Raw genomic sequence first — 23787 nt, forward strand, 5'->3', positions numbered from 1 at the left:
AGAAAAGAGACATCTTTACATTCATCTGTTAGGGAGGCAAGGGGCCAAGTCAATGGCTTTACAATTAAAAGGTTCAAATCAGAGCAGACATGTTATTGGGCACATTACCAAGACGGTTAATCAACAGCTGACTTCGCCTTCCTCCCTTGAGACTTTATTTCTGAAAAATTACTGCCTGTCGCCTTCATGGACGTTAGCTATTTACTCAGCTCTGCCAAAACCATACAGGACTGATTAGCACACAACAGAACTGTTTGCTCATATAATTCCTGAAAATTGAATGGGTTGTTTAGATTAATGATGTTGTGGTGACTTTAACGGCATTCCGTTGCTGCAATAGATGTAAATAAGATGCTAATTTGTCTATTTGGACTGAATCAACATTACATTTTGACTTGTGAAGCTGTTGTTTTAAATTGCAAGCATATTGATGGCTTTATTTTCTCGGTTTCTCTTCAGGGAATTAAAGGAGATGAAGGACAGAAGGTAAGGAACACATTTGATTATTATTTTGTTATTGTTGTTGTTGTTTAAAAAAATGCAATAATGATGCATTATATTTTTCAGTGATTGGTTTAACGAGTAATCTGAAAGTAACCGTTTTGTAGGTTGATAAAGTGTTTTTATTGTCTTTATGGTTCTAGCAAAAAGATTGATCTTGACCAGCTCAACATAGCAACATTGTTCCAACCAATAGAATGTTCTCAGGGTGTGGCTATCCGTTCATTTCAGCCAATGACAGATTGCTGTTGTTGTTCTGTGTATGCAAATGTCAGATTTGCGTTCAGTTCAGTTTATTATATTGCTTTAGGGGTTTATTACATCAAACAGGTGTGTGTTTTGTTACATTACATACAGATACAGTTGAAGTCAGAATAATTAGCCCCCCTTTGATTTTTTTTCTTTTTTAAATATTTCCCAAATGATGTTTAACAGAGCAAGGAAATTTCAATCAATCACAGTACGTCTGATAATATTTTTTCTTCTGGATAAAGTTTTATTTGTTTTATTTCGGCTAGAATAAAAGCAGTTTTTAATTTTTTTAAATCTATTTTAAGGTCAAATTATTAGCCCCTTTCAGCTATTTTTTTATCTCGATATTCTACAAAACAAACCATCGTCATCTAATAACTTGGCTAATTACTTTAACCTAGAGTGTGTTTCTTTAACAACGACATAACTCGTGGCTGAACTATCATAGTTCGATGCAATGTTTGGGAAAAGTAGTTTCCCCTAGTTTCCCTGTTGCAGATCCATCGCTTGAACCAGGTTAGTTATAGGGTAAACCGGCCATAATGAAACTCTAAACGGGGTGGAGTAACACATTCTTTAGATAAGAACCCCATCATTTCTTTGTGCAAATTATATTGTTTTACACAAACATGCAACTAAAATAAAATAATATTAGTTTTGGTAAAAACATGCACTCGTTTTTTCGTTTTTTTATAAATTAATATATGTAAATGGCACATATAAGGCCTATGTTTAATATTATTGAGAAGTTGAACATAACATATTCTATTTCAAAACATAAAATCACTTACAAAAGCTAACACTATTCTAACATCATATATAAATCATATAAATAAATAATGAGGTTATTTGTTATAAATATATTTGTTATAATATTAATGATTATTATTATTTTTTTTTAAGTAGGATATTGTTTATTTATTTTTTATTTTTTTGAAAAGTCTACTTTTACAATTTGACACATGCAAACCACAGCAGAAATGTTCTAACCAGCAGGCCCATGTCAAATACAGTACAGATACCTAATAAATAACCCAGTGTAAATTAAAAGAATTAACGTATATGCTATGTTTTTTTTTGTTTTCACAAGCTTTGGAGACGTGACATAAATTCCACTTTTAAATAATAGGTGACCTATAGCTTTGCTATGAGGCTGTGTTCAAAATTATATCAATGTTTTCAAAGTGCACTGCGAAGAGAGCACAATTGTAAACATAAAGATCGCTAAAATTTAACTGTAAAAATACTTTGAAAGCAAATTACACCTAAGAGAGACGACCTTAATGATTTTTTTTTTTTTTGATAATTCCAACTTCGAAAGTTATAATGTTCTAAATGAATAGGGCATAGGGGGATAAGTGGGAATAGAACACAGCCAGGAACTACAGTATGTTTCTAACCACAGCTCCAGAGGTGTAGTTTCAAGTGCTCAAGTTTGCGAGGCAGTTTGCGAATGTTCGTTGGAGCAATGGATTTGGGAAACGGCAAATCAATGAACTATGTTTGTAATGTTGTAACTTGCAACCTTAGTTGGCTAACGATGGTTTTGGGAAACGCACCCCTGCACAGTTAACCTAATTAACCTAGTTGAGCTTTTAAATCACTTTAAGCTGTATAGAAGTGTCTTGAAAAATACCTATTCAAATATTATTTACAGTCATTATGGCAAAGATAAAATAAATCAGAGATTAGAAATGAGTTATTAAAACTATTATGTTTAGAAATGTGTTGAAAAAATCGTCCCATAATTAAAGCTACATAAATTGGGGAAAAAAATAAACAGGGGGACTAATAATTCAGGGGGGCTAATAATTCTGACATCAACTGTATTTACCTTTGAAATGGATGAAGCATATCTAAACATCTAAAGATGTATTTATGACTGTATCACATGTCTGAGGCATTGCTCATCTGCTGGAATGATTACTCTAGTTCTCACCAGGGGGACGTTTGCCTTGTAAATAGAAGTGGGCTGCATGTAAAGTTTACACCTGCTGATGCACAAATAGTCTTTATAGGAAACAGCTATTCAGACTGTTCTCCAAAGCTAGCAGTGACAGACAGCCTCACTGCTGTGGAATGGTCAGGCGAAATACAAGGTATGAGGACTTGAGGAAGCACAATTTTTTTTTGACCTTTCAAAACATAACTGGCTCATTCTATTGACTGCAGTATATAAATACTGCAACTCAAAGCAGCAACAATTAAAAATTAAAAAGAGAAGAGGAAAATAATCATAAAAGCTAAATTATGACTGTTTTTGGGTGAAGTTATTAAATTAGGAGTAAATTAGGACAGAAATCAGATATATCTGTTTTATTACCTGTTTAAATGCACCATGAAATCAAAATTGAAAAAGTGTGCTCTCGTATATTTCTAAGCAGATAAAAGTCACTCACTTGTCAACGGTATTGCTATCTTTAAATAAATTGGTCATTGAATTTAGAGATGTCCCGATCAGTTTTTCTTTTGCCCTCAATTTCGAGTCATTTAATTTTTAGTATCTACCGATACCGAAACCCGATCCGATACTTCTATAATACATAAAAAATAATAAAGAAGAGTGAAAATAAAATATAGCTCAAAGGGGCTAATAATTTTGACCGTAAAATGGCTTTAAAAAAATATAAAACTGCTTTTATTCTAGACGAAATAAAAAAAATTACTTTCTCCAGAAGAAAAAAATATTATCAGACATACTGTGAAAATTTTCTTGCACTGTTAAACATCATTTGGGAAATATTTAAAAAAAACAAAAAAAACAAAGGGGGCTAATAATTCTGACTTCAACTATATATTCGGACATGATGTATTATTGTCTCGGTTTTTCTTGATTAACTGAAAGTATAGGTATAGGTTTGCATAAAATGTTGATGTTTGTTTTATTCTATAAGGGTCTAATAACATTTTGTCAAAAATTCTAACAGGTTTTTGGTTTTTAGGGCATTTATATTTTTGGTTAGAATAACAAATGGTTTTATTTGTTGTGATTAAGTGAAGTTTAATTTATTAAACTAATTTCGAGAGGAGTACATACTCATGATTAAACCAGCTGGCTCATATTAGCTAATCACGATCCCTCAATCAAGGATCCCTAGTTCCAATATATATCTCCTCCTTTTCCACTTACAACTATTTTCGTCTTGAAGAATCCCCCCTCCTCCCCCCTCTCCCACCTTTATCCAAAATAGGTAGCTCAGCGGCCCAGCAACAATACCAATAGATCCGGCTCCCTTCTGAGCTTCTGGTATCTCTGCGCGGCGCTAGCCTGCAGTTCTCTCAAAAAAAAAAATAAATAAATTTCTCCGCACCATAGACATCTTAATCCTAAGTCTCTTTTATTAGTCGTTTCGCTAAGTTCACCTTGGCTAGCTGCGGGGGAGTTTTGAGATCGCCCTGAGCTCAATCTCCCTTCGCCCCACAAAGGGAGGGAGCCCTGGACTCGAGGAATGCCTTGAGCTCAGGGCTCTCTCCCGGGACAGCATGCCAAAGGAGCTTTCGTAAGTCATGAGCTAAGTGTGAACTCTTGAAGAGGTTCATTGTAAATACATGATTTAGCTCACATTTTTGTGTCAAAAATGTACTTAAACATCCGTTTGGCTGCTGTTTCTGGGTAAAGTAAAGGCAGCATGATGCCAACAGCAAGTAATAAGGACATTTAATTGACAAATAAAGTATTATTTCCATACAGTTCTTTACACAACACCAAATAATACTGCAAAATACTGCAGAACCCGTCAACAGTCATGATTTGTAATCAAATATTTTCTATCTTCATATAGCAAGACGTCAAAGGTAAACTGGTCACGTCCAGTTTGTTCTTCACTTTAGTCAATTGGTAAAATGAAATTAAATAAATTATACGTGCATATTACTCGACACACACTGAATCTGCATGCGCAGAAATCCACTGATTTTGAGCTCGTCATTGAGTCTATTTATTTACTTCTGTAAATCTGTGAACATTTGATTTTATTCAGTTTTTACATTAATTTTAGTATTTATAATGACTTGTATGAAAGTTTTCATTTGATTTATTTACAATACAGCTTTTAAAGTAATATTTTCTGTCTTTTAGTTGATCTACTATATGAGAGACTTGCTTTGTTTACCACATAAGTGAATCAAATTGGATTTACATTGTAAACATTACATTTAAGTTAATTATTTTTTATTTCAGATAATAATGTTTTTGTTACAATACTTCCAAAATAATTCTGCATAAATCTGCAAATTTTTTTACAAAAGTCTTAGCATAAATGGCAAAGAATGTCAGCAGATTCTGTGTAGTCTTACTTATTACTTTTAACTTTGAATAAAGTTAGAAATTTCAAAACATTACCTTGACAAACAACTTAAATACTTACAACCTGTGTATAATGTTGATAGTACATCCATCTGTAAATATCACCATAGTTTTTCTATAAGTGCACTTTATAACTTATACCATCCTGCACTTGAAGCTATTGCACTGCTGGTTAGACCTAAACTGCATTTCGTTGCATCGTACTTGTACATGTGTAATGACAATAAAGTTGAATCTAATCTAAAAATCATCTAAATAATTTAAAGTGGAAGTACTAAATTTACTAAAACTAGAAAGAAATTAACTGCATGCCCCACCCAAACTTATATTTATGTAGGAAATGTAACAACACAGGAAAGAAAACTGCTTGCCAAACAATTTCACAGAGTCTTTAAATAAACCTGTGTTCAGACGGGAGAGGAAGCAGAGGCTTGAGTCTATGGGCCAGACATCTTATGAGAAATCTGTGTCCCACCGAACTCCTTTACTAGCCTGAGTTTGATGGAATTTTCATTTCCTCTGCACATCCCCGTCTGCCCCGCTTCTGTCCCAGGACCACCCTGTAAAGCCCCATAGTGAAACGTCCTAATGCTTTCTCCTACTCCCACTACTCTCCATACTCCTAGGATCACAGTACTTGTACTATTTTTTTGTCCATTTATGGTTTCTGGCATCTTCATTTGAACTGTGCCATTCTTCATCTTTTTGCTAGGGATTACATGAGTCCATGTCTGCATTTTTTTTCTTAAGCAGGGTGTGTGTGTTTGTGGGATGGATTGTGTGCTGAAAATCTCCTCATCTGTACGTTAATGTAGGGCGATCAAGGAACGGATGGGCAGAGAGGAGAGAAGGTATTCTGCTTGGGAAATGGAGTTTGTTGTGCATTTATTTGGATGCTTTTTCATGCATGTGTGTACGGAGAAGAAACCTAGCTATTGGAATTATTTGTCAAATCATTTTGGGACTGTCAAATCACACTGGTGTGATTTAATTAAGTAAGCATGCGTGTTAATGGTTTTAGAGTGAAGTAGTCATTTTAACCAGTTATATAATGATAACTCTTGGCCTTTATCAGGCTTGCATTTCCACTGCCAAAAGGGTACCAATGGTGTACGACAGAAAGTTTTAGTTGACGTCATTCTCGCTGGAGGAAATGTCAGAAAAAAGATATATGGGTCATTCACATATCACATAAGTAGCACTTCTCACAAAAACAGATGCTTTATAGACATAAATACTGGTTTATAAATGTTCATTACTAACCTTTCTATGAACAAGATTCGATTATAACTGCAGATCAATGCAAAATAGCCTACTGTAACGTCTGTAATTATATAAAAAAAATAATAAATGCAACATATATGAAACACATACAGACTGTTACAGTATCTGATATGTTACCAATTACAGAAAAAACTACACACAGAATACATTTAGTCCTTATTTGGGTTCAAAAACAACACGCAATGTAACCAGCAGTCAGTGCATACATAACCTCTTGTTAGAAAGTAATTTGATCATTCCCAGTTAATAATAGTCCAAAAAGTGATGATAATAGTTAAACATGGCAGTGTGTTCATGGCTTAGGTTGCTGAAACAATCATTTACTCCTTTTTTTTTTCCGGCTCCTCCTTTGTTTTTTCACGCATCATTCTCACGTTTGTCCGTTTCTGAAAGGATCGGATGTCAGAAGCACTTCAATAATCATGCTCACATTACTATTATTAGCTTAAGAAATTTGTTATTTCAAATATAGACATGTGGTGAACGCACACGAGAAAGTGAAACCCCTCGCGATTTAGACGGCCTTGTAAACAACTACGGGGCACAGGGTAGATTCTGCTTTTATTAGCTTTGTGGTTGTTTATCAAGACAACGACAAGGTTTGTTTAAGCTCAGGTCGACTATGGCTCACTATTATATGTATATATTATTATGCTGTAATGTCTCTTTTTTTGTATTTAAAAATGGCGGCTCCTTCATTTCATGAGCGAGTGACGCATCTCTGTAAACCAATAGCATTCAGTTGCGCGTCTTGCTCCATCTTTTGGTACCCTTTCAATGCCTACCCAAGAATTGGTAAGCTACGGTTCGCTTTTAGGTACCTTTTGACAGTGGAAATGGCCATAAAAACGTACCGAACTGAACTGTACTGTACCGTTGAAGTCAGAATAATTAGCCCCCTTTGAATTTTTTTTTTTAATATTTCTCAAATTATGTTTAACAGAGCAAGGAAATTTTCACAGTATGTCTGATTATATTCTTTCTTCTGGATAAATGCTTATTTGTTTTATTTTGGCTTGAATAAAAGCAGTTTTTAAATTTTTTTAAAACCATTTTTAGTCCCTTTAAGCTATATATTTTCCGATAGTCTACAGAGCAAACCATCGTTATACAATAACTTGCCTAATTACCCTAACCTGCCTAGTTAACCTAATTAACCTAGTTAAGCCTTTAAATGGCACTTGAAACTGTTTAGAAGTGTTTTAAAAAATTTCTAGTCAAATATTATGTGCTGTCATCATGGCAAAGAGAAAATAAATCAGTTATTAGAAATGACTCATTAAAACTATTATGTTTAGAAATGTGTTGAGAAAATCTTCTCTCCGTTAAACTGAAATTGGGGGAAAAATAAACAGGGGGGCTAATAATTCTGACCTCAACTATATATATCTGGTATCATATTTTTCTACACATTTTATATTTTACAGTACAATTGTATAAATTCAATATATTTAATAATTTCTATTTAATTTTGTACGTCCCTTGTAGTCTAATATCATTAACAAGTTATTGTATCTAGTGATTCTTACTATATTTTAGTCATATTGCAAAATATATTAGGTTAGGGCTAGCGTTAAAAAATACAGCAATACAGTATTTAAAAAAAGCCTTTAAATTGTGAAACTTAAATACAGTCAATAGGACGTTTTTACTCAACGAAATCTTAAATGGCGGTCTGTTTGCTCGTTCATTTTGAAAGTGAACTATCCATATCTGCCTGAAATGCACATTCTTATAACTCATCCGACCTCAAAGACTTGTGCATTGACGTTAGCAAAACTAAGGATTCACAGTGGCCGAGGGCAGGACAAATGCTTTGCAACCGAAACCAGGATGTGCACAAAGACATATGAGTCAGTACCGGAGTCATGCTGAGAGACCAGAGGGATTGCATGCTAAGAGAAAAACCGGCCACAAGCACAAGACATTCCCTCTCTCCTTCATCCGAGCACCTGCGCGTCTGATTTACAGGCCTCTAACCCTGCTGTTTGTGGAGAGTCCCATGTTACGCGCGGCTTGATGGGCTTAACACACTTATTTTTGCTACCTGCCGCTGTCTCTGCCAAAACACATGGTGCCATACTCTTTGATTGTTAGCTGTGTTGTCATGACAGTGCTTTGTGTTTCTGTATTTGGGTGGTGTGTTTAAGTGTATGAATGTTTTCATCGTCAAGCTCTGCAGACTTCTGCACCAGCTGGGGAACTGACAGATGAATAAGCACATCTGCTGCTCTGCTATATTTAGTATTTTTTATACATTTATATAGATATACAACTTGATCACCACCTCTAATTCAATGCAGAAACACTTATCGTGCGGTGGTTTGGGGTTGATGGATGGTTTGTTTGGGGTTGCAGGGGTGTGGAATATATCACATATCATAGCTATATTTCTATCTAAACATGCAAATTAAATGTATGCGCAAAACTGGAATATCGCACAAAATATTTGTGAGTAAAGCACTTCCTGATAAACTGGCATCAAATATCAAGAAAATTAGAATTTGCTGCTATAGGAAAAGCCACTTCAGGCCTTACAATTAAGAAGACATAAAATATAGAGACAATTTTATGCAAAAGTTTCGGCACCTCTAATAAATGTTCAATTGCAAGCCAGCATAGCCTGTTGGCCTTTCAAATCAGCAAATTCATTTGGATATGTTTTATACCCTAGGGCAGTGGTCACCAAACTTGTTCCTGGAGGGCCGGTGTCCTGCAGATTTGAGCTCCAACCCTAATCAAACACACCTGAACAAGCTAATCAAGGTCTTACTAGGTATACTTGATACATCCAGGCTGGTGTGTTGAGGCCAGATGGAGCTAAACCCTGCAGGGACACCGGCCCTCCAGGACCAGGATTGGTGACCCCTGTCCTAGGGAAAAAAGCAACATTTAAGTCCTGACATAACATTTATTTAATCAGCAGATGCACTGAAATTTAGGTCATAATAAAAACAGATAGGTGGGCACCCCAACAGAATAATGACATTAATCTTTTGTACTGCCACTTTTTGCTGAAATAACAACCTGTAGATGCTTCTTATAGTCAAGGATATATATATATATATATATATATATGTGTGTGTATATATATATATATGTGTGTGTGTATATATATATATATATATATATATATATATATATATATATATATATATATATATAGTTGAAGTCAGAATTATTAGACCACTTGTTTATTTTTCTCCAATTTCTGTTTAATGATGGATTCATTTTATCTTTACTATGATGACAGTAAATAATATATTACTAGAAAATTTTCAAGACACTTCTATACAGCTTAAAGTGACATTTAAAGGCTTAACTAGGTTAATTAGGTTAACTAGGCAGGTTAGGGTAAATAGGCAAGTTATTGTATAACAATGGTTTGTTCTGCAGACTATCAAGAAAAAATATAGGTTAAAGGGGCTAATAATTTTGTCCCTAAAATGGTGTTCAAAAAATTTAAAACTGCTTTTATTCTAGCCGAAATAAAACAAATAAGACTTTCTCCAGAAGAAAAATATTATCAGACATACTGTGAAAATGTCCTTGCTCTGTCAAGCATCATTTGGAAAATATTTTAAAAAGAAGGAAAAAAATTCGAAGCGGGCTAAGAGTTCTGACTTCAACTGGACTGTCAAAATTAGCATGTTAAAGCACGTGATTAATTTTAATTATTTAACACGTTTTAAAAAAATAACACAAATAACGCAGTTGCAGTTTTTTTTTTTCTGTTGTGGCCGACGTGTGTTCAGGGACGGCGCGCGCATAGAGGCAACATAGGTGGCTGCCTTGGGCAGCAGAATAGTGAGCAAAGCCTCTGTCTTTACTTTCATCCTCTACACACACCCTCTCCCTCATGGTCCTCGCTTTTATCAGCAAACCGGTCACTTTCTTTTTCACTTTCGGGTTGAGGGTGGATTCACGAAAACAAAAACTGCAAAAAAAAAAAAAAACGTAGCTTCTGGGACGTATTTGCCAGTCTCCAGAAATGTATATAAAGGTACGTTTTCAGGATGAGCTTGGGTTGGAGGAAATTGTTAATTAAAATCCTTTCTTAAAGTGCGTCCCTGTCATATTAAAACATGTTGCTTTTGTTTCTATGTTTGCCTCAAGTAATCCATAAACAAAAACAATATTCGCTTAAAAAAGAAATTGATGCTGTATTATTGGCAGTTTGTTTTTGTCAACAAATCAATCACATAAATGTGACTAAACGATAAACTGGCATTATATACAAAACATTATATAGTATTAATCACATTTGTTTGTTGTTTAAACAACTTTTTTAAAACGAGCTGAAAAACACAAGTCTTATTTTCTTTTACTTAATTGTTTTACTATAAATCCACTTAAATTTATAAAAGCTAATAAGTTGCTTAAATACTTTATTTTCACCCAGCATTTTTATAGTGATGCATACGTTGATTTTACTATGATACTGCAGTACAGTACAAGGGAAAACAGCTGTCTTGCTTCAGAACATCTGCTTCTCTCATGTATTGCCTGTGTTGGTTTGTGTAGTGAAAGCCAGTGAATATTTATGAGATAAAAAGGAGATAAGCAAACGCTAAATTAACTCCTTTACTCCTCCAGCCAGCAGTGGGTGAGCCTCATCTGCATTAAGTGAGGCTGTTAACGTCTTTCTGCATTTCTCTTTCCAATAGGGGAAAAAAAAAATGAAACTTACACACATACACATATGATTGCACTGCTGTTTTTATCTTGATGTCTCAAGAGTTGTTTTTGTACTAGCCTAAAACTTATTTTATACACTAACTATGCTAACATGTTTTTGCATGTTTACTTTATTTTTAATGATTTATTTCAATGTCACAGTGTAGGCACACAACCACACAGATAGTGATAGTCAGATGTACACTCCAGTCCAGTCCAGTAAAGTGTGGTGCCAATAGACTCTTAAGTCAAGTATAAATGAGAGATAATGGTATGACATGAATTTTAAAAAACGCCAAGTTCAACACCTCTGAGATCAAATGAGAACCGCTTAGTTTATTTTTTCCTTTGACATTGGATTTGACTTCTCAGTTACACACTCCCTACCAGATGGGGATTGATAAAACAGAGAGCCCAAAGGCTATTAAAGCAATAAGTCAGGAGAAGCCATGCATTACAGTGATTTTACAGTGAGGGTTTTATGCCCTAGATGAAACGACTGCCACAGGATAAATTATAGCAAAAAGGTAATTTTCTTTATCAGGATCTTTCTTTAATTAGAAGTGAAACTGGAAACCATTACAGCTTGTACTTCGAGAATATACAGTTGAAGTCAGATTTATTAGCCCCCTTTTACATTTTTTTTTTCTCTATTAAATTTTTCCTAAATGAGGTTTAACAGAGCAAGGACATTTTCACAGTATTTCTGATTTTTTTTTCTTCTGGATAAAGTCTTATTTGTTTTATTTTGGCTAGAATAAAAGCAATAACATTTTTTTAAAGTCATTTTAATCTAAATTTTTAGCCCCTTTAAGCATTTTGTCCCGATTGTCTACAGAACAAACCACTGTTACACAATGATTTGCTTAATTACTCTAACCTGCCTAGTTAGCCTAATTAAGCCTCTAAATTGCACTTTAGGCTGAATATATTTTATTTGTTAAAGATTATTGGGATTTTTTTTTTGTATTTTTTCTAAACAAACAAAACAACTACACACATGGGGTTATTATTGGCAATTTTAAATTGCTGTTGTTGTTGTTTATACTTCATACAAAGACCTGTTGTGTCTTTAAACACTCTATGAAGCATTTTTATATATAAAATGGAACTTACTAGATTTATTTTCAAAATTCCTTTTCACCATTTACCTTTTTACACCTCAGACTGAGTCTATACACCATGCATGCTCTCATATTTCATTGGAGCCAAAGTAAGTCATTACTCATTATGAACTGTCCTGGAGGAATCAAGTTTGTCAGCACAGAGCGCAGTCCCTTTTTCTCAGTGCTGATGACGGTTCTCTTCTCCTTCCCAGAGTTCCCCTCAACTCCAAAGGCTCCGTCCTCATCATTTTTAGCCTGAAGATTAGCACTCCCATAAATCACTCTCAGCCTCTGTCAGTCCACACTCTAGACTCTGCCCCACCAAGCTCTATTCGCTCTAAAATAGAAGCAAAGGGAGTTAAAGGAGACATGATGATGGGCAGCGGGACAGAATGGAATGGTGTGAGTTGATTGGAAATGAAGAAGATCAAAGGGACTTCCTATTATTTTCAGGCTCTCTTTCACTAATAAATAGCTGTGTTGTTCCATTCCCTTAACAGAATGGTTAGCTGAAGTCGGCCGCTTTAATCTGTTCACTTACTGTTAACTTAGATACTGTACAACTCTCTGCATTGCACTATAAAAATCTATAAAATGTATGGTATAATACTGGTAGCTGTGGCTGACAGAATAATAGAAACTCTAAACAAAATTTGATTAGTACAGTAATCTACCATATTTTAATTTTCATCTGCACATATTATTTTTATCTGCTCATATTTTCATCTGCACATCATACCTTTGTTACACAGACAACAATAAGCATATATTAATGAGAATGTTCATTATATGACTATGGACACTTTTTACAAGATTGTTATGACACGTTTAATGGTAAGCACATTTATATGTATTTATGTATATATTATATTATATTTGTCTTTGTGTCAAATTACAGTACAAAAAAATAAATTACAGCTTATGTGAGGTGTTTCTAATGCAACGTCTATGGGGCTGAGAGTAAATTTGATGTTGTTCTCTCTTCTGTCTGCATTCATCAGTCTCACACAAGTTTTTACTTTTTCTAAAAGTCTTGATAACACCATCGTGGAGTTTTTCTTTTATTATTTCAGCAAATAGGATTGTAAAAATTATATAAATATACAGTTGAAGTCAGAAAACTGAAAGGGGCTAATAATTTTATCCTTAAAATGGTGTTTAAAAAATTTTAAACTGCTTTTATTCTAGCCAAAATAAAACAAATAAGACTATCTCCAGAAGATAAAATATTATCAGACATATTGAGAAAATGTCCTTGCTCTGTTAAACATCATTTGGGAAATATTTAAAAAAGAAACAAAAATTAAGGGGGGGTGGGGGGAGCTAATAATTCTGACTTCAACTGTATATATTTGTTGTACTTTCCTATTCACTTATCTCTAAGTTTACCCAACTATGACGTTTTCTACTACTGAGAAGTAATGCAATAAACACGTTAAAAATGCACAGCTACACACAATTCATTCATGTTGTCCAAACCCAAATCGATTAAGGGTGGTCCACAGTGTATTTTTATGGCTTGGTTGCGTTTGTTAGATGCAAAGCAATGTGTGCTCATGCATGTAGAAAAGCGCGTTATTTTTTAATATATCTTTGATTATATTCAGCTACTCAGCTAACATGAAAGCGGCTGTCATATTTCCTAGTTCCTCTGAAAGGCCCGCCCTCAAGAGGCTCTGATTGGTCAGCTAACATAATGTGCTTTAATTCGTTGATTGGCACCATGCCATGCCCCTACAAGCACGCGCTTGTTGTATATATACAACATATCTTTTATGAGCTGGTTATTTTAGATGTAGAACGCACGGAAAGTAGCCGCATAGAAAGACAACAGCACTGGTGAAGATTGTAGTTTGACTGATAAATATAAGTTTGTAGCTAAATCATTAGTGGTGCCAAACAGCATTTCCCCTTGTTTACATCCTTGTTTATGTTATGTTATATATATATATATATATATATATATATATATATATATATATATATATATATATATATATATATATATATATATATATATATATATATATATATATATATATAATTCTCTGAAACATAATTAAAATTAAATTTTAAGCAGTTCTGTCTTTGTGTCATGTCCTTGGAAGCCCAAATACAGAAACAAAAGAAACTCTGTGGAAATAACAGTGTTTGGACAGCATTTTAGCTTTCTCTGCTACATTACAACACTACAGCGCCCCTTCACTGCGCAGGGTGTATGCGTGTGTTGAATGCATGTAACCTGAAGCGTTTGTGATCTCACTAACCCGGATGTGTTTTTTTTTTTTTGTAGTCCCCAAACTTTATTCGCTGTTGGCTTTTCTAAGCTAGCTCTGTAAAAGCCAATGTCTCCTTTTGTATTAAACTTCGAGCATATTAAATTCAGAGATGTTGTTTATGTTCACACAACTACATTACACATCAGCTAAATAAAGTGTGATATCATAGTGGACCACCCCTTTAACCAATTTAGATTTCCCAATAAAATCTCAAGAACTGTGCTGTTTCAGCTCATTTTAAATAGTTTGAACAAAAAGCAAAAACATTTTTTGAGAGTAAAATAAACTATACTGTGTTTTTTTTTCTCATTAGTTAGATACATTAATTTCAGCAAAAAATAAATAAATAAATAAATAAATAAAAATGAATTGTCATGCAGGGAAAGTCAACTTACAGTTATTCACCATATTTCTTAAGGAAATTTACTGTTTTTCAGGTTACATATTTTTTACTGTAGCCTTTTTACATTTTTTTTATTACTATAGAAATCACTGCCATTTTTTACAGTGTGTGTACAAACCCTGCTGTCTTCACTGGGCCTTGATTGGACAGTGTTTATGAAGGCAGCTGAGTATGATAAGCAGTGTTGTCTCAGGCCCAAAAGCACACTAGAGTGCCTTGAATCACTAATACCCTCTCAAGCCACACACATGTGGCGTCTGCCTCCCTTGATAACCTGCAGCCCTCTCCAAGGTCTGACCGCTGCACCTGTCGAAGTGGGTTATGCCAAGCTCGGCTCTGCCACCTGCCCCTTGCTCAGACTCACTGGAGTCTTCATGCCATCTTTGACCTCTGCCCTGCGCTGCCTGCTGTCTGGCCGCCAGTCTCCAAATGGCATGCATTGTGTCCTGTAGAGGCTTTCTGGACATGTTGTAAAATGCTTCTCTTGTGGCACTACCGTGTAATGTAATGATTGAGTGCTGGCTAATCTAAATGTTTGTTTGGTTGTTTGCTAACCCCACTAAAATGACAATGAAACCATTTGCTGTGTTATAGAAAGAAATGTGTTGAGTTAAACTATAAAATAAAGATGAAGACTGATGAAGAAATAAAGTAGGAAACAAAGGGAGCTTGTTAAAACCATTGCAAACTTTATCAAATTTCAAATTCTCAATTTTTTTATCTGTAGTTTTCCAATGCTAACTTAACTAGTTCATAGACAGCTTAACTGATTGATGATCATTCATTCATTCATTCATTTTCTTTTCGGCTTAATCCCTTTATTAAGGGGTGGCCACAACAAAATTAACTTATCCAGCATATGTTTTACGCAGCGAATGACCTTCCAGCTGCAACACATTACTGGGAAACATCACATTACTGGTAAACGCGTACACTACAGCCAATTTAGCCTCCCAATTCACCTATACTGCATGCTTTTGGACTTGTTTGGGAAATAGGGTTGTAACAATATACCGGTATGACGGTTTACCACGATTTGAACGTGCACGATTATCATACCATGAACAATTGCATATCAACGGTTTTAACCCTTAAAGACCGAGACAGCCGCCCGCGGCTAAAAATAAGTATTGCTCTTAAATGTTTAATAACTTTTGATCCGCTGATCCCATTCATACAATTCAAAGATTGGCATAAAGAAGAGAATCTCAGCTTTCCAGTGCTGTATCACATAATTGATTTGATGAATTTGATGAATGATTTGACAAAGAAACGCTCGTCACTGTGTCTCCGGACAAACCAGACATGATACATTGATGCATTGTCCCTCCTCCATGCCCAGATTGGTTCAAACTCGCTATATCACAACCAATAAGCATAGGTTTCACTTTTGTTTGTGGACCAACACTGAGGTTTTTGAACAGCACGGAATGAGAGATTTCATTTCTGCGCGGCTAAATAAAACGCAAAAAAAAAAAAAAGTTTTGCATGAAATAATTCTCATACTAAGTACTTTTGCATGCACAGCAGCACAGAAACATGACAAAACAGTGACACAGCAAAGACGAACTGCTGCTCTTGCTGTTTTCAAAAGACACAAATGAAGGTGCAGCTGTTTGTCTGCATTGCATACAACCACATCCAAATCCATATCCACAGACAACCATATCATGCTGGCACATAAAACCTAAGGATGTTCCATATTGAATCTGAATTCGTTATGTAACTATTTATAGTATAGTAAATATTTATATCTATTTTTTACTGAGGATTTGCACCATGTTTATTTGGACTTTGACACATTATTTATTATTTTCTTATTTTTTTATTTGTTCATTGTACAAGTGGACACATTCTCTCACCTCAGCGGTCAAGATTAAGTCCTGAAAATCTCAACATGCTTACATTTCTTCATCACAACCTAGACTGAAAAAAACAACGCTTTAAATACATGTTTACAGCCATAAACTTGGTATTGCACTTTTGGTCTCCCATTTATCCTGCTTATAAGGAAGGACAGTTTAAGTTTATTTTTGTCTAATCTTAAAAGACCCTGCTTGTTTATTCCTTCTAATTTAATTTATTAAAATGGGAGTTTTTTCAGTTTATTTTTATAAAAGACTTCTATAGTTCTATTAAAATGGTTCTTTCAAAAGTTTGTTGAAATAAAACCTTTGTTCAGTCAGAAAACGTGTTCTTATTCTTTTCAGGGTCTTTGCTATGAGAATTACTATTTAATACCGTATACCGCGAAACCGTCAAACCGTGGTATTGTTTTAGACGATTATCATACCGTAAAATATTCATACCGTTACAACCCTATTGGGAAACCAGAGCACCTGAAGGAAACCCACGTGAACATGGGGAGAACATGCAAACTCTTCACACAGAAATGGCAACTGACCCAGCCGAAGCTCGAACCAGCGACCTTCTTGCTGTGAAGCAATCGTGCTACCCACTGCACCACAGTGACACCCTGATAAATAACCAATGCAATCCAATTTGACTTCCCATAAATGTCTAGTGTCAGAGGAATATTCCTGCAGTGTGTACTTATCACAACCATTAAATTAATTACCAATATGATTATAGAATCTGATTGCACAGTTATTGGGCTCTATTTTAACGATCTAGGCGCAAAGTCTAAAGTGCAGGCAAAAGCATTAAGGGCATGTCCGAATCCACTTTTTGCTATTTCAAGGATGGAAAAATACAATCTGTGCCATGGTGCATGGTCTAACAGGGTTGTGCTTATTCTCTTAATGATTTATGGGTGTGTTTTGTGCATAACGTGCATTAAACCAATCAGTGTCACATCTCCCATTCCCTTTAAGAGTCAGTTGTGTCACAACACGGTGCATTTGCTATTTACATGGATGAATTTGTAAGTGGAAAAACTGAACGCTTCACTAGCAAGTTGAACAGACCATCTGCAGCGAGGATAAAAATGAGCCTCCTCCATTCGGCCTCTTTACTTTCTCTTTACCTTTACTCTTTACTTTACTCCTTTACTTTTGTAGAAAAGGAAACAGTGTTGTACGCACTCCACTGAAGACATCCATCAGCCTACATATTTAATTCCGTTTGTTAAGCGCAAAGATTTGTTTCAGAACTATTTCTAAATTCAATTCTGATTTCAAGCAACTGAATAAATGAACAATAATGATGAAGTGTGGTCAAAAAACTGAGTTATATCCAAACACACATCCTATGCCTCATATGGCTATGCAAACGTCTCCCAAACCCAACAGGTGGACAAATCTAGACTTGTTTTTATTTAAAAAAAAAAAAAAAGTTTTTAGCTGGTTAACTGTACAGTCTATTTTAGCTCCTCAAAATAGCAACACACCAACAATGCGCTTTAACACACCTCCTTTCTAGACTGGAACACCCATGAGTCCACAAAGTGGCACAATTGGATTGACTATTTATACAACGTGGCACAAATTAGTAAAATTACGGTTGCATTGGGCTGATAATTGGGCCTATTAGAGCAACAAACCAACATTTGCTCTACATGTCATGTTAATGTTTTCCTTTTCTTTTTGTTTTTCATTTCAAAACAAGCTATGCTAACTATTAACTCAACAGGTGTTACTTTGTCTTACTTTGATTGGGGCTTACAGTTGCCGAATGTTATGTGTTGTAGATGCAAACACAGGGTATGAGTCTTCTTCCGTGTGTTCATATAGTGTAGCAACTATTATTATGCATCAAATTAGGATTTTTTTTTTTTCAAAACAAAAAATGTAAATAAAAATTCTTACACATACCTTAGGAACAGTATAGTAGAAAATTTAGGCGGTTTTAAAATCTTGACTTTTCCAAGCTGAGGTATACCTTGAAAGCGTTTATCGTCCTGTAGGGGTAGTTTACAGATTGACCCAAAGACTGACCAGTCTGGTAGATGAAGAAGAGCCGGAGTCAGAGATTTAAATAAATAAATCAAGTTTACTGAAGATAGTTTGCAGTTTTATCCGCAGAAGCCAGCTTCAAAACTCGCAATGAGTTCCTAGGCCGCTCTGCTTACATTCACCAATCAATAACAATTATACTCTCACATAATGTCATTAACTGCGTCATACATACAGGTGTCCTAACCTGATTGGTTAAAACACAGATAGACTAGGAACATTTCCACGTGGGGTTTGTGCGTATATTCTGAACAATATCTTAAGCATAAACGTCAGACATCCCTTAGACTGATTAGAGCTGACTCCAGACCTGTGAAACGGATCAACAATCAAATAGAACACACACACTTAAAGTATAATCTGTTTCTTATCCAAGGCTGAGTGTACTGTCAGCCGTCTTTATCGAAACTGGTTAAAACTGGTATAATCTACATTCAGGCAGTTATATTCTTACTACACAAAGTCTATCTTGAATAAAAAGTAGAATCACTTTAAAAGATTTAACCGTAAAAAATAGCAAAATCACTTTAGAGATTTTAGACAGTATTAACTCATAGAAATAACAATAGAAACAGTTGTTTCCAATCCTCAGCCCTCAGTTTCACTCAAGGTCTCCATGACCTCTGACCTAGTTTGCTGGCTCCTGAAAATAGGTATAAAGAGATAGGCAAATGCACTGAACATTCTTATATTAACCAATGTGTTAACTAATTCATTAATTAAAATCAATTCACAGTTAAATACTGAGAAACAGGATGATGAAAAGGATAAACGTTGGTCCATGATGAGATGGACTGGAAAGCAGAAATCCGAATCCTTCAATCCCATGCCTTTTTGTGTAATAGGTGCTATAGGTGCTTGATGTATTTCCCAGAATGTTAACTTATCTTACTAAGTAAACCTGATTCTTGTCCCAACAACTAAGCCAGCAAACAAATCAGGTACAAACAGTACAGCGGTGTGCAGCTTAACAATCTGCTAAAGCTATAGTCATATAGGTGGGTTTTGCATGTGTTGTGAGTGCAGCTTTTGGTTTTGGGCTTGTGATTGTGACTGCTTATGCATTGAAAAGATGAGTAACTGTTGCTGAATTTGCAGGGTGAGCTAGGGATGCCTGGAATGCCTGGGAAACAAGGAGTGAAGGTAGTTCACTTCTACTACAGCCTTCATCCAAATCCATGATCCACAGCTTTTTATAATAATAAAAAAGCAATCCTTTTTTCCCAGTATCTTGCATGCTGTCGCAGAAGCATTCCACTGCTAAAAGTCTTCTTTGAAAGCTCAATCTTATCTGTTATGATCCTATGTTCAACTGCTCTCACACTAGAGGCCGATTAATTGGAGATTATACAGGCACGTCACATACAACCGTCTCACCTTCTTACACTGTAAAGTGGCCTCTGAGATTTGAGGAATGAGATGGCAGGAGATAGACGGATGGTGCCACTAGCGGTCTGTCTCCCCTGCCACCCTCGACCTTCGATGGGTCGAGTGTCCGCATGCGACCGCAGCTGTGTCTTTAGATCACTGCCTTCATGCCTGCTCATTAGTCTGAGATAACAGACACAAATTAAATAACTGTCATGTGCTCTTTACTATTAATAACAAACCAATAGAGTGCTGGCTTATTGCGGCACTTCTAGTGATCAGCTACTTGCGTGCCTGGAGAGCACAAACTTCAACATACCAATCTAAATATTGAGACCGGCGCACACTGTTTAATCGCTTCAATAGAAATTATGTCATCTGTGAGACCCTTAGGGGTTTATGATAGTTGTAAACAGTGTTTGTCTAAATAATTATTTTCATTTGAAATTACTCCTGGCATTTGTTGATGTTCTGAGGTCAGCATGTTTAAGTCTTTTCTCACTGTTTTGTTTTTCTCTCTCTCTTTGTGTGTGTGTTGTTTGTTCTCATGTTGACATTGTGAACCCTTCAGGGAGAGCCTGGTTTCCCAGGTATCCCTGGGCGAAAGGTAAAGGCCTGGTTTGATGTGCTAGTGATTAGGGCTGGGCGATTAATCGAAAAAGTAATCGAAATCGACATTTAGAACCTATAATCGATCAAATTTTTTCCGGTCAATTATTTCAACTACTTTCCTTACACAATCAGAATTAAAGGTGCATATTTGTACCTGAAGGGTCCATAATCGCACTTCAAAGGTACTTTTTAGGTACATTTGGGCACTGATATGCACCTTTAAGATACCACTGTGGATTCTTTGCGAACAATTATGTAACTTTTGAAAAAGTACCGCCCCAGTGTCAGCTCCTGTACCTTTATTTCTGAGAGTGTACCGTTTGTGGAGTCACATAACCCCACTCTGTTAAGGCTGATTTATACTACGTCGAATGCACAGGTATGGTCTGGCAAAGCCCTCGCACGGTCGCAAACCCATGCACCTGTTAAAAAATGTTACTATACATCGCACATTTGCACTATATTGACGATGATTGAAAGCTGTGCCGGAGATGCCTTGTGGCGGCATATTGTCTAATACAATAAAATTATTATTAACATGAAAATATTTGGGGCGGCACAGTGGCGCAGTAGGTAGTGCTGTCGCCTCACAGCAAGAAGGTCGCTGGTTTAAGCCTCGGCTGGGTCAGTTGGCATTTCTGTGTGGAGTTTGCATGTTCTCCCTGTGTTCGTGTGGGTTTCTTCCGAGTGCTCCGGTTTCCCCCACAGTCCAAAGACATGTGGTACAGTTCAATTGGATAGGCTAAATTGTTTATAGTGTATATGTGTGAATGAGAGTGTATGGATGTTTCCCAGAGATGGGTTGCAGCTGGAAAGGCATCCGCTGTATAAAACAGATGCTGGATAAGTATGTGGTTCATTCCGCTGTGGCGACCTTGGATTAATAAAGGGACTAAGCTGAAAATGAATTAATGAATGAATGAAAATATTTGTTTACAGAAGAGGCAAGAAATGCACTGTTTAAAATATTATTTACAGCAGGGGTGCTCAACCCTGTTCCTGGAGATCTACCTTCCTACAAAATTCAGCTCCAACCTTGAGCAAACGCACCTGAACTAATTAATTAGGACCTGAACAGCACTTGATAATTACAGGCAGGTGTGTGATAAGGGTTGCAACTGAAATCTGCAGGAAGGTAAATCCCCAGGAACAGGGTTGAGCACCCCTGATTTACAGCATATTTTATTTAGAAGAGACAACGCTTATTTTCTACTTTTGAAAACAATGAAAATAATTAATTTGGTTTTCAAAAGTGCAAGTTTTATTTGCAAGTATTATTTTGCAAACAAATATTTTTCACTTTTTTTCTAAGAAAAATTGACTGTTTTAGTCAATGTGTGTTTTAATTAGTTACAAACGTTGAACAAGAATAGTTGTTCAACGTTGATGTTGAATTAATAATCCTAGATAGTATATAGTGTGTTTCCTTCAATTATTCTAAAATCAATAATGCACCCTTCATTTAAATATCTCTCAATTGTAGTATGTGAGCCTATTTACTATACAAAACCTGTCAGTGAACTATAAGGGAAGAAAAATAAAATACAGAAATAAACGAATCGTTCATTAATCATAATCCTGATCAAATTTTCAATTAATCAAGATTTTGATTGTAGCTCAAATCGCCCAGCTCTACTTGTGATTTCAGCACATTTGTGTAGCTCTTAAAATAATGGAGTTTTCTTTCTCTGTGAAGGGTCAGACAGGTCTTTCTGGTATCCCTGGAAAACGGGGCTACAAGGTACACCCGAGTGTGTGCCATACCTATTAGATAACAATTTGTGATCATGAGCATTGAGTTTTAATTGCACTTTTTCTCCCAAAACCTATTTTTGGCCATTCTTTTAATTATTTGCCATGCTTGAAATTATAAAATACAGCCATGTAAAAGAGGCCATACAACTCAGATACCTTATTGCAAGTTTTTTTTATTACAATTTTTTAGTGCTGTGCGATTAATCAAATCGCAAACGCGATTTTAAAAAAATGAGGAATTACAACAACCAGCACCTAAAAAAGCCTGCTATAGACTGCTATATAAGAAGTGTCTTGCTAAAAGCTTGTTGAAAGTATTGCCAGTGACACTCAATTTAGTAGCAAACAGCTATGTCAGAGTTGTTTCAGCCATGTTAGTTTGCTGAGTGTTCTGTATTTTTATAATTATTATATTTTTTGTTATATATATATATATATATATATATATATATATATATATATATATATATATTATATTATATTATATTATATTATATTATATTATATTATATTTAACTCCCTAATTTGAGTTCAACATGTAAGGAAGGTGGTTTCCTTTGTGCTTACTAATTGCTTTAGTGAAAAAATTGTGTATAATTTCTGGATATTTAAAAATAAATTTGAATAAGTGTTTACCTTAAGTAAATTAATATTTTTTCAGTTCCTTTTTTAACTGACACTCATTGCATTTTAGCAGTAAGAAGTTACGGTACAGAATATTAAGCTGAAACTTGATTACAAAATTAAATCGCAAATCAAATCGAAATCGCAATATCTGGCAAAAAAAAAATCACAATTAGATATTTTCCCCAAATTATTACAGCCCTATTATTTATGCACAATAACAACCTGAATACATTTCACTGAAAGAGTGGCCAATATATTATTAAAATCATCTTTAGTATTTCAGAGTAAAACTACAATTAAAGGCATGCAGGTTTGTCATGAAATAGCAGTATTTTCATTGTAGTTGAATTGAATTAATATACTTTAAGTACACATGCATGTCTGACAGATATCTTTGAAATGGTGATGTGATGTCTGCAGATTGTGTTACACCTGGAGTTATTGTTATTTGCGTGTGCGTGTCATAATGCATTTTGTGTTTGAATTCAATAATAGCATGTATTTAGTCTTTTTGGACTAAAGGATGACATTCTTAAGTTGCAGTAAAGCAAAACTTTGTATTCCTTTTTGTTTTCATTTATGCTGCATGGTTTGTGATGTCACAGGAAATATACAGGGGTATGTTTTAAAGTATTAATGTGTTAATAGTTATGATTAAATCAATGTTCGTTTGAAGCAGAAGCCTTAGAATGTTAAATGTGGT

General features: G+C 35.1%; 1 protein-coding gene across 50 annotated transcripts in view; it reads left to right on the forward strand.

Annotated features, from left to right (window-relative positions):
- The window catches only part of col13a1 (collagen, type XIII, alpha 1), a 197410-nt gene that overhangs the window by 130157 nt on the left and 43466 nt on the right, over nt 1-23787 (forward strand). For 27 of the 50 annotated variants that reach the window (XR_012389128.1, XR_012389127.1, XM_073920612.1 and 24 more), the window contains 4 exons: nt 460-486; nt 5875-5910; nt 20662-20697; nt 22399-22443. Coding sequence is in view for 47 of the 50 variants with exons in the window: in XM_073920612.1 (XP_073776713.1) it covers nt 460-486; nt 5875-5910; nt 20662-20697; nt 22399-22443 (144 nt within the window). In the remaining 3 variants the exon portion in view is untranslated. Of the gene's footprint in view, nt 1-459; nt 487-5874; nt 5911-19820; nt 19866-20661; nt 20698-22398; nt 22444-23787 lie in introns of all 50 variants that reach the window. The other 23 variants (XM_073920626.1, XM_073920640.1, XM_073920629.1 and 20 more) reach the window with 4 other exon arrangements.

Source organism: Danio rerio, chromosome 13 (assembly GCF_049306965.1).
Source record: "Danio rerio strain Tuebingen ecotype United States chromosome 13, GRCz12tu, whole genome shotgun sequence".
Taxonomy (NCBI): Eukaryota; Metazoa; Chordata; class Actinopteri; order Cypriniformes; family Danionidae; genus Danio; species Danio rerio.